Genomic DNA, 12,598 nt, shown 5'->3' with positions numbered 1-12,598 from the left:
TGGTATTGCTGAAAATTGATGGAAGGATTTGTATGACTGCAGTGTTAAAACCAGTTGGTTAAAACCTCTTCAAGAAGGACAGATGGGGAGAAAGTACAGAAGGAAGTGGAGCCATCTATCAGCATTCCCTTTCTTTTTCACTGCAACACAAAAGAAAATATTCTCAATTGCTAATGGAGAACTATCTTTACATAGAATGTAGAACAGTACTGACAGTCAAGTACAGATTAACTCTTCAGCAAAATACTTAGGTTTAAAGTGTAGGGAAGAAAAAACTTGTATTTTTACAAGAACTTCAGTCTGAGCCAAATTACCTGGAGGCCTCATGCTGCCAATAAAAAAATTCCAAAAATCACTACAGAGGACAATATTCTAACTCGACAAGCATTATGTTTAAGGCATGACAATCTAAACTAGATCCCATTATAGCAGATAAAGAAGAAATTACCATGTAAGTAAAAATTAGCATCTGCTTATACACAGCTGTGTGCAACTCAGACACATTTGTCAGAATCAAATTTAAACAGAATCAAATACAAACCAGCAGCAGACATGGCTATTACTTCAAAAGGATGAATTTTACATAGCTGAAAGCAAATATGAATCAGAGTATTTTGGGATAGGGGGAAATAATAAAAAAAAAATAAAAGAAGTCAATGATTGCACTATTTAAGGTTATTTTACTAGATAACTCCCTAAAATAATCTAAAGAGAATGTCAGAGTAGTTAAAAAAAGCAACCTCATTTAGAAATCGAGATTGAAAACAGGTATAAGATTTGAATAATAATTGAAAGAAAGGAACATTCACAGTATTTACTGAACATGAAAATATTAGGAATTTGAAAACACTGAAATAATACGATAAAGGACAAGGAGGTGCATAGCCAACAAAATAAAGGATAGTATAAGTAAGTTATTTAAAGACTATTGGGGACAAAAAGTATTCTAAGAATGTATTGTTAATTAATAGAAATGCTAAATTGCCAATCTTAATGCAGAAATGTTAAAAATATTTAGTGTATTCAGATCTGAACTTATGAAATAGGCTACTGATGACATTGTTGGAGTGAAGAGTTTCATCAGCTGAGAAGCAGGTCACACAGCATCTACTGAACACACACATTTTTAAATCAGTAACTCCAGATAATTTGCAGTGAAGAGTTGTAAAAGAGCTGGCTGAAGAACATCTTGGATACTTCTTGTTACTTTTCAGTAACTCCTAGAACTCTCAGGAAGCCCCAAAACACTGAGCAGTCTCTATCCCCAGTATATGCACACACACTGAAAAAATACTATTGTTCCAGTGTTTGAAAAGGATGAGTAGTTCATTGTAAGCCTGTCAGCTTGACATTGATCTGCATTAAAATAATGGAATAGATAATGTGGAACTTGATTCAGAGTAAAATCAAAGAAAGAGGATTAATATCAATCAACTTGGTGTTATGGAAAAATAGATCCTGGAACACTAAATAAATACCTTTTTTAATTGAGGATCGTTCATAAAGCTCATGCTGTTCATACAATGGAACATTCAGTAAGGCAGCAGTCTTGGTATTTATTTTGATTAAGGAGATAGATAGACTACAGAATCAACATTATATGCATTAACACTGGTTAGAGAGGTCTTCAGACTAAATTGTAAATGAGGGAACATCAAGTGGCTTTGTTTCTGAGAATTTGCCCTGCTCCTCTACTACTTCACATTTTTATGAACAACCCAAAAGAAAATACAAAATAACCACTGACAAAGTTTGTAGGTTACTCCAGTTTTGAGAGAATGGTAAATAAAAATAGAGCAGCTGCTGATATAAGGAGACATGATCTTTTTGCAAGCTGGTTAACAGCAATTCATATGTATTTTAAAATAGCCAGAACTAAGCTTATACATGTAGAAACAAAGAATGAAGGCTGTACTTACAGCATGTAGGTCACCTATGTGACTGAGAGTCTTAAACAGTTTATAATCATGGTAGATAACCAACAGAACACAAGTGCTAACAGAATATTTTGGTCACAGACTAATGGTATCTTTGGTCATAAAAAAAAGACAGATTAAAAAAAAAAGATAAATAAGGATAGGTAGATTCAAATAAGAATTAGGTAAGTTATTGTTCCTTTACCCTGGACCTTGCTGTGTGTCCTATTAGAAGACTTTGTACCACTGTGGTGACCCCACAAGGATGGTGATAAATAGCAGAGGTTTTAGAGGAGCAAGAAGAGACTTATGAAAAGATTAGAAAATATATAAAGAGCCTGAAGGAGTTTCATCTGCTTATCATTTATAAAAGAACATGCTAAGAGGTTAAGTTAAAGAACAGGTTAAGTCATGATGTGCATGAATATACACAGAATGACACAGTGGCAATTAGAACTTCAGCCCATCAAAGTAAAATGCAGCAACATCCTATGCTCAAGATTAAAACTCAACGTACTCAATATAGAAATGAAGTTCACATTTTAAAAGCTACATTCAAACCTTAAAATGGGCTGATTTTCTGAAATGTATCTTTACTTCAAACAATAATTAATTTATAGAAGTCTTATGACCTATAGAGAACAATATTCTGTTCTGACCACTATGAATCGGTGAATAACCTCCTAATAAAAGGAAAATGAAATTTCTTCTTTTATTCATAAGCTACTTACTTCGGCATGTTTTCCCATCCTGCCTTAGTACAAATCCATCATGGCATTGGCAAGTGTATGAATCATCACCATTAACACAAAGATGTTCACAGCCATGACTGACTGATTTGCAGATGTCCTTATCTAGGAATAATTTAGATTTTATTTACTACAGTTTGATGAATGAGAACATTTCCAAAACTTTAAAGACTAAAAGTAATAAGCTCCTAGAAATAATAAAGAATTTATCCTCCTTTTTGTCAGGCAAAATCCCCTGTAAGAAGACCTACCTCTAACACAATATGTTTCTTCAGTAGGCCTCTGAGTGCAAAAAATACAGTAACATAAAATAACTTACTTTTACATGTTTTCTTATCTTCCCTCAACACAAAACCCTCATAGCACTGGCACATGTATGAACTATCAGTATTCACGCAAACATGCTGACAGCCATGGTCAACAGAATTGCAAACATCTTTATCTGGAAAAAAGACAAGGTTGCCAGTATTTAAAACATGTGTATGAATGTACAGATTATAAAGGATATCTTCAATTAAAGATAAGGATACTTACTTCTACAGGTTTTTCCATCTTCCCTTAGTGCAAATCCCTCATAACACTGGCAGATGTATGACTCATCAGCATTAACACAAACATGTTCACAGCCATGGTCAACTGAACTGCAAATGTCTTTATCTGAGAACAGTTGATGATATTTGGTTAAAGCACATCTACAGTGAATGTATCAAGCAGGGAGAAGTAATAGGTTTTATTAGGTCTACTGATATCACTGGAAGAAATGGGCAAAAATTTAGGCAGCAAACACTTCTTACTCTTGGTACCTGAAAAATTGTGAGTTGTCTTTGTCTCCAGTCATATCAGTTTGGCTATTAAAATACACTATTTTTGTTCACAGAGTCTCTTACAAGCTTCTGGCAGATATAACAATACTAATCCTATATTATAATAGTAAACTGTTGTTGTATTTGTTAGAACACTTCCACAAATCTACATACTGTAGATAAAAGCCTATGAGTAATTATCCGAGTACTTACTTCTGCATGTTTTCCCATCTTCTCTCAGAAGAAAACCCTCATGACACTTGCAAACATATGAGTCATCTTCGCTAACACAAATATGCTCACAGCCATGGCTGACTGATTTGCAGATGTCCCGTCCTAGGAATGATTGGTATAAATACAGGTTTTGAATGAAAACATGTTAAAAAAATGTATCAAAAGGAAGATTTTTTTCCAGTAAGAAGTGAAAAAACCCTTTCTTGCTTGCCTGGTGCACGTGCAAAAATGTTCAATAGATACCGATCACTCACTTCTGCAGGTCTTGCCATCTTCTCTCAGTGAGAATCCCTCACGACACTTGCAGATGTAGGAATTGTCTGTGCTAACACAAATATGCTCACAGCCATGGTTGACTGATTTGCAGACATTTTTACCTGGGAATAGTTTAATAGATAAAAAATTGTGTTAGTTAAGGGCAAAATGTTCAAAGTCTTAGAACTCCCAGCTACTCAATGTTCTTGTCCTTGCTAGTGTACTGGACTCAATCCTGCAAATCATTTATAGCACCTGCTGTATTTTTTTATTGTAATGAAAAAGTACATCTTTGTCCTGCTAATTTTACAACCTTACTATTAAGGAAAAGTCCACTGGTCCAGTTCTAGAGTTTGTAGCATTTCACGTGTACCTAGCATGAAGATTAGTGACCCACAGAGATTTCCAAAGGCACCTAAATCCCACATCCACATTTCAAGTAAACTTTCTGGTGAGAAACAGATCTTTCTATCATCATATTTTATCTTCACTAATGAACCTGCTCAAACCTGAAATAGTTATGCTTTTTTTTCCCCTGTGCTTAACTTCAGAAGTTGTTTGTCATTTTTCTGTAAAGTAGGATTACAAAAGTTTGGTGTATGTAGTATTTAAGGGTAGTGAGAAAGACAAATCACATCCTCCTGCTGTGAAGTTCTGGAAAATTGTCAGCTATAATTGGGCAAGCAGATGTTCAATGGTGTTTTCTGATACAGAATTTAGATACAATTCATATTTCAAAATAAAATAAAATACAATCTATTAATTAATGTTAGATAAACTAACATCTTGCTTACACTTTCTTCCCCACACCCTTTATTTTCCTGCAAGGACTTAGAATAGACTAGACTATTTCAGTTGGAAGGGACCTACAACGATCATCTAGTCCAACTACCTGACCAATTCAGGGCTGACCAAAAGTTCAAGCATGTTGTTAAGGGCATTGTCCAATTGCCTCTTAAACACTGACAGGCTTGGGGCATTGACCGCTTCTCTAGGAAGCCTGTTCCAGTGTTTGACCACCCTCCCGGTAAAGAAATGCTTCCTAATGTCTGAACCTCCCCTGGCGCAGCTTTGAACCATTCCCATGCCTCCTATCCCCTGGATACCAGGGAGAAGAGATCAGCACCTCCCTCTCCACTTCCCCTCCTCAGGAAGCTGTAGAGAGCAATGAGGTCACCCCTCAGCCTCCTTTTCTCCAAACTAGACAAACCCAGAGTCCTTAGCTGTACCTCGTAGGACATTCCTTCCAGCCCTTTCACAGCTTTGTTGCCCTCCTCTGGACACATTCAAGGACCTTCACATCCTTCTTAAATTGTGGGTCCCAGAAGTGCACACACTACTCGAGGTGAGGCCGCACCAACGCTGTGTCCAGTGGGATAATCCCCTCTTTTGGCGGGCTGGTCATGCTGTGTTTGATGCACCCCAGGATGCAGTTTGCCCTCTTGGCTGCCAGGGCACACTGCTGACTCATACGGAGCCTGCTGTCGACCAGCACCCCCAGATCCCTCTCTGCAGGGCTGCTCTTCAGCCACTCCCAATTTATACTTGTGCCTGGTGTTACTCCGTCCTAGGTGCAGAATCCAGCATTTTGACTTTCATTCCATTAATCATTGCCCAATGCTCCAATCTATCTAGATCCCTCTGGACTTCTGCATGGACAAAACATTTCACTTGCTTTTAGAGTGACAGTACTTTTTGAGTCAAGCAGAATTTGTCTCTGTTTGTGTGGAATAACAAAGTAGAGTGTTGTTGTGATACACAAACTGAGAATAAGTAGCTTTTCATTTGTCATGGTAATATCTGTATGACCTTAATTTTTTTTTTCTGTAAATGTTTTTTAATAGCAGATGTTGATGAGATCCATGGGTATTATTGGGAATACAGTTACAAAATACTTAATGCCTATGTGTTTTTCAGAGACTTATCCATGATTCTTCTTTGATCATTTAATGATCTAAGCTATAAAAATGGAGAAAAATCTGCAATTAATTTTTTCTTGATATCTGCCACTCATCGTAACTGCATAATGTAGTCAAATGTGTAATGCAATTACCTCTTTTTCAATCATCCTTATCCCATGCTGCACAAAATGAACTTTCCATTAACAATATTGCAAGCTTCATGCTGCATCAGGCTTTAGAAACTTTATATACTTTCGCCTTGATTTGAGAAGAAAATTACAGTTGTCCCATATAAGGATGTAAGTCAGAATAAAATAGTTTTGAATCCACAACAGTACAATTTCAGGGCTACTACTTAAATGGCACAGATATTTAGGGTGTGATTCAGGTGCCTAAAAGTATGCATCCAGTACCACTTTAGATGCCTTAGCATATCCAAGATATTGACATACTGCTGGCAAATATGACACCAAAGTGGAAACTATGACCTTTTTGAATCCTTGAGCATTTAAAATGACATTGAACAGCAATGTTTAGGCAATCAAATCCTACCTTATAGATTTCTTCTATGTCTGTAATAAAAATATAACTCTGAGGTGCTGAATAATGACTTACGTTTACATGTTTTCCCATCATTACGAAGCCTGTATCCTTCAAAACACTGACAAGTATAAGATCTGTCGCCATTTACACACAAATGTTCACAGCCATGATCACTCAGAGCACAATAGTCAACTCCTGTAGGAGCAATTGAAGTTATTTAAAAAAATTAACAAATAATGAATCAATTATTTTTCATCTCTAATATTTGCATTGCATATAAGCAAGTAAATATAAATACATTGAACTGCTTAAACAATAATCCAGTTCCTTATTCGATGATATACACATAGCTTCAATAAAATGTAAGAGGGCCTTGTGGTGTACTTTCCATTGGTTGCTTTAAGCAGAGTTGAGAAATCATACTTTCCTATGCTTAAAATAGCTCAACAGAGTCCAGTCCACGTCTCAATACTTACAAATTGAATTTAAAAACAAAACAAAACAAAACACCTTAGCAGTGATTTTATATAAGACAGTGGCAAAGACATAAAAGCTACCTTGTGAACAATCTTCTTTAAATACAGTCTCTAAATGGCCCAATGTGAAGGTGGCAGTCCCCAGAACTCACTTGTGCACCTGACTCAGCTGCTGTGGCAGCAAGCAGAAAACCTCTCAGGGACTTCACTGGGCTTTGGCTTAGACTATTCAAGCTTTTGCAAAGAATTGCAAATGACAAGTACTGTCAAATATGGTCCATTTTTCATCTTAAATTTCATAAGTGTTTTTTCTCTGTAATACAAAGACATAGGACCCCTGGGATCCCGCAGGCAACACTTGCTACTATCTACTGGCTACACAGACAGTGTCACTCATTTTTTTGTAACTGGTTGTTAGAGTAGAAACCTGTTTACCATTCAGGTGTTCCCACAGCTGCCTTAAAGATACTTGTGCCTGTGTATATGACACCAGAATTGTAATTCCCAGATGTTTTCCCATTAGGAGGGGTATATGTTAAATGCTAATCCCTTCCATTCAGCTGCTCATTCAGGAAATCCCAAAGTACCAGAACTCTTTTCATGATAGCCTGAAAACATCCACGAGTTTTCAACAGCTCATCTGGAGCTCAGGAATAGGACAAATCTCTTTCCTAAATATATATGAGGAGAGGAGCTATTCAAAAGGGCTCAGTTTCATTGCATGGAGGGATTCCAGAAGCTGCAGCACTGTTTTAATGCTGCTGATAGGTCTCCAAGTACGGCCTGGAGGAAAATAACTCAAAGAGTGAAAAAAACACCTCTTTTTACTACAAAGGAAAAGGGATTTTTCCATATGCAAGTTGATAAAACTCCATAGTTAGTCTGTTTCTAAATTTGCAGTGGTTCTTTTAGATAAACGTCTAGATAAATTGTTTCTAGCAGACGCTATCACTGTTACATGTATACTAGTTCTGCTTTGCCGCTGCAGCTCTCTAGGAAGGGGCAGACAGAAACAAAGTCTGTCAAGACATTGGATAGGGCTAAAAAGGTTAGCATGCAGGCAAAGACAAGGCTAAAGACGAAGACAAATTGCCTTTACTGATTTGCCTCACTTCTCCCTAGATCATTTTTGTGACTGAGCACTTGCAGTTTGACTTCTGTTAAAACTGTGTTGCCTGAGTGCAAGAAATGGAGCAAACTCTGGAGCTACTCTGACACTGAACAAACTTGAAAAATAATGTATCTCCAAAATCTGTAGAAAAAGCAGCCAAAACCCTCTCATCAAAGAGGTCCAGGAAAAGTCACCAGGTAAAATGCATTCACATTCCTCTTTTCCTGGTCCTTTCTATATACTCTTCTTCCAGTGAAGGAGACAATTTGGCTATTTGTGAAACTGCAATGATTCTCAATGATCATTGGATTTATAAAGAGCTGTCATGACAACTTTTGTTCATTTATTAAGGGTTCCCATGCAAAATGTAAGGCTCAGTGTGGGACTCTCACTTTTCCTCCTGCCCCAGGTAAGCTAATGTAGTTTGCCTGGGGGACACTACTGTCAAGAATGACCTGTCAGTCAGACACATTTGTCATATGAATGAAAAACTGTCTCTAACACCTGGGGATGAACAGATCTTCCAAAACTTTTTTGAATATGTGACTATTTACAGTTATCTTGACAAGTATCCTTTCCTAAGTCCTTTTTCTGTCTTCCTGCTTTCAAATAATTATTAAAGTATTATTGAAATGCAGACTGTAAGAATAAATCGAAGGTGTGTCCTCTTCCTTGTATGAAAACAGAAACCTTTCCCGGGTGAACTGACATCAAGGAGGTTCCCACAAGACTTACGTGTGCAGGTTTTTAGGTCTTCATTGATGACAAATCCTTCAGAGCACTGACAGACATAGGAGCCATCAGTATTTAGGCACAGTTGCTCGCAGCCATGATTGCTTTCAGCACAGTGGTCCACTCCTATTGATGTGTGTTAATAATTGAAGAAATCACATTGGAGCCTTAGATACACACACTATGACACTGTAGTTAGTACACGATGCATTTGCAGAGTAAGGGAAAAAGATCAGTACAACTTTTTATTTATGCAGTATCCCCACCTATTTTTATGCAGTATCCCCACCTATTTGAGTAACTTGAATTAATTAACAACACCTAAGTAAAATGAATACAACAACCCCACTTGACAGATAACAAACTTGATGAAGTGCAGATTTCCCTTGCCAAAAATCACAAAGGGAAACTAATGAGGAGTGAAGGGAGAACCTTGAAGTCCTACCTAGTCTTACCTGCAGAATCATGCTTTCTTTCTTTAAAAAGCAAGACTCTCTCTTTTGTTCATCATAAAATTTTCTCAGAAAGTATGAATAGTAGTAACTCTTGAAACAGAAATTATGGCTTTCATATTATTTCATAAACAGTAAATTCTTTTTCAACAGGATGAGAAATCACCAATTTAGAACTTTAACCTGCCAACAGATTCAAGCAGTTAAAGCCTAGTGGGGGACAGATACAAATTATGAGTGTGAGAGTGTCTTAATATGTTCCTTTTCTTTGATTTTGCTATTCCTATTCCAAGTAAGATAAAGTGGAATATTTTTTTTAGTCTTGTATGCAACTGGTTGTGTGAAAGATGAAGGGTGGGGGAAGGTAGAGAGAGGTGTGAATTGGGTTTAAAAATTATATTGTTTCATAGAATGAACAGCAAAGCAGTAGGGTGAGATACGTGCCCTTGCAGATGTACTATGTAATCTGCTGACTCTGTAAGTACAGAAAAAGTACATTTTAGGAAAAAAGCTTTATACTGAACTTCCTCATAATATTTGTTTGACTTGTTAATGGCTATTTTTAGTTATATAGGCCCAAATTACTTTAGCTTAACTTGATCAAAAGCAGTGGAGTTCTCTCAGACACAAACAGTTTCATATGTCGCTATTTGCAAATCATTTACAGATGTGAACAGGCATGTCTGTAGCTGTTTGTTTATGTAATAAAAATTCTGTACTTAATGTAAAATTACTTAGTTCTAAATATTGCTGTTTATTAGTTTATTTAACTAAGCAACGAGTTTGCAGTAATTGGTCCAGATTTACCATTATACGTAGATAGAGATAACGTTGGCTTGAAAAAGTGAAGCTGAGGTGTCAGTTTTTACTAGCTAAAGTAAGTTCCAGCTGGAACATTCTCCTTTTTCCAAGAGTTTACATCATCGTGAAGAGGCTTGTGTAACTTCTCAGAGCACACAAAAATGTGGGGAAAAAAAAGAAAATAACTATCCCCCCCATATTCTCTATGAAAAATTGCATCTGTTTGGCACCATCTTTTACAATACAAACACCCACACTAATGTGAATTTTAACATTTAAATACTTTGGGTTCTTATGCAGAATCTTTTAACACACTCTTTCAAAGAGTGGAGTAATTACAAAGCTGCTAATTACCAGGCTTTAGAAATTAGTATAACTGTAAATTTGGTTATCATGTGTGCTTTCTACATGTGTAAAAAAAATGTAAGAAGGAGAAGGGACAGGGAAAGGCTCAGTATTTTTAAAAACAATGAGTGTTTTGGGATATATTAATTTTTAAATATTCAACTTGCGATAGCCTAAAACCATAATTGTTAAAAAGTTCTGAGATTTTGCAACACAACCAAGTTTCCTTAAATATGGCTTTATCACAAACAGTTTATTTAAAAATAATTACTCCCTGGCCTATCAACTGTTTTTTAATTTCAGTGACTGAGAGTTCCTTTGGAAAAATGTCATAAGTACATCAGGGGAAAATGCTGCCAGTATTTTTGATGATGTGCAAAATGGTTCTCTGCAATAAAAGTATCTTCTAAAAACTGGGTGACGTCAAGTGGGCAATGTTGTTTTTTTCTGGTGCAACACTGATCCTCTGTATAGTAACATTCTTATAAAAAGAGGACATTTTATCAAACAGATCACTGAAAGTGTAAACATGTAGAAGGGGGAAGTCTTTACATATCTTCAGATATCAGCATACATCAGTATCAGGTGTGCTGCAGTTTACATAGCCCATAGCAATGATATAGATGTTCAACAGCAAGCACTGGCTTTGTGTTAGACAATTCCCCAGTTATTTGGTTTGAAGAAGGTGATGCTTTAGTTCTCTATTAGATCAAGGATCTCACTATAGCATTACTTCACTAGGACTGGCTCATGGTGGACTTTACAGTAACACAGGTTTGCATAGCTCAGAAAGATCTCAAAAGGGACCCAGGAGCATTTTCTCTTTCTGTTCACACCTCGCCCCACTGCAGTAACTAGTCACTGCAGTTCATGAGACACACTCATTTCTGCACGTATTGCCATCATGTCATTGGGCGTATCCATGATGACATTTGCACACAAATGACTCTTCCATGTTAACACATTCATGTTCACAGTCATGCTGACCTAAAGCACAGAAGTTTACTTTTGTGAAGAGAAAAAAACAGTGAAGAATTCAAGCTGGCCATGAGGGTTTCTGAAGTAAAACAGGCTTTAAAAACTCATTTTTCTTAAATGATACTGGATTCTGTGCTTTGGACACCTGTTAAAGCTGATAGTGAGCTGAGGACCTAAGAGTGGATTGCAAATACTTGGCTATGCCAGACTTGACTTTGACTCCCACAGACCTGCTCCTGTAGTGATCAGAAATCATGCATCGTAGTGAAGGAGGAATGCCTAGTGCTAGTTACCCAGTGATACATTCTCCCTGATTTATAATGAGGGCATATATGCAAATGTTCTGCTTTATTTTACAAGCTTTTCTAACATGAGCCTTGTTATAACAAGGTTTGGAATAGGAGCTTGATCCTGGAAATGTCACCAGGTTTACAGCCAAATCCAAAGCCCCCTAAAGTTAAGGCAAAATACCCTAAATGTGAATTACAATTTGCCTCTAATTCACAATTATTCTTGGCAATAAATATTCTACACAATGCTGTTCTTTTGCTCCTATACTCACCAAGGCACATCCAATCTATAAAAACCTGAATGTATTAAGATACCATATAGATAATAAAAACCAGTATAGCATGGATTGCTGTAAAAATGGCACTGTATAGACAAAGATGCTTCATGAGAATGTATCTTTAAGATGGAAAGAAAATACAGTTCCAAAACCAGATAAATTTTATGAGTGTCTAGAAGCATAATTATGTTGCTCCAGGCAAGCTTCTTATTCATAAAATATCAGCAGTGCAATTCTGCCCCCCAAGAACTGAGTCACCAGATCAGGCTAGTTCCTTTTGCTGAATATATTCTCCTTAAACTTTAACAACATTACATTGAAAATCTGCTGTGATTCTAGGCCCCCACGCAAGAAGAGCTGTAACACAAAAGTCTTTTTAAAGTAAATAGCATGTGTGATTGGTTTAGAACCCTGACATTGCTGAGGCTGTTTTTACTTTTTTTTTAGGAAACTGTGGGGTTTCATGTGTGACTTTAAGTTGATTTTAGTAGCAATACTTTCCCAAGCTAATGAAATACATCTGTCCTTTGCTAAACCAACTGGGCAAAGCAAGGTGATTTTTTTTTTTTTAAAGTTGTTTGTGTCACTGCTAGACAAGGTCAGAAAGTTTCAAACAAGTAATGAACTTATTGTTTTTGAGCCACTCTGGTTCCTGTATTACTCCTGAGGTTTCCATAAATCTTTACAGAAAACATCTAATATACAATATACTGTACAAAACAGCAAACAGTATA

At 36.6% G+C, this 12,598-nt stretch overlaps 1 protein-coding gene across 4 annotated transcripts in view; it reads right to left on the bottom strand.

Annotated features, from left to right (window-relative positions):
- MATN2 (matrilin 2) overlaps nucleotides 1-12,598 on the bottom strand; it is a 76,771-nt gene that overhangs the window by 16,030 nt on the left and 48,143 nt on the right. For all 4 annotated transcript variants that reach the window (XM_075023661.1, XM_075023662.1, XM_075023660.1 and 1 more), the window contains exons 8-14: nucleotides 8,724-8,846; nucleotides 6,474-6,596; nucleotides 3,957-4,079; nucleotides 3,682-3,804; nucleotides 3,200-3,322; nucleotides 2,985-3,107; nucleotides 2,648-2,770 (exon numbers count right to left, since the gene is read on the bottom strand). In XM_075023661.1, the coding sequence (XP_074879762.1) occupies nucleotides 2,648-2,770; nucleotides 2,985-3,107; nucleotides 3,200-3,322; nucleotides 3,682-3,804; nucleotides 3,957-4,079; nucleotides 6,474-6,596; nucleotides 8,724-8,846 (861 nt within the window). The remainder of the gene's footprint in view (nucleotides 1-2,647; nucleotides 2,771-2,984; nucleotides 3,108-3,199; nucleotides 3,323-3,681; nucleotides 3,805-3,956; nucleotides 4,080-6,473; nucleotides 6,597-8,723; nucleotides 8,847-12,598) is intronic.

This window comes from Buteo buteo, chromosome 3 (genome assembly GCF_964188355.1).
Source record: "Buteo buteo chromosome 3, bButBut1.hap1.1, whole genome shotgun sequence".
NCBI classification, from domain to species: Eukaryota; Metazoa; Chordata; class Aves; order Accipitriformes; family Accipitridae; genus Buteo; species Buteo buteo.
Note: the sequence above shows the minus strand (reverse complement) of the source record. Positions and strands in the feature narration are given on the sequence as shown.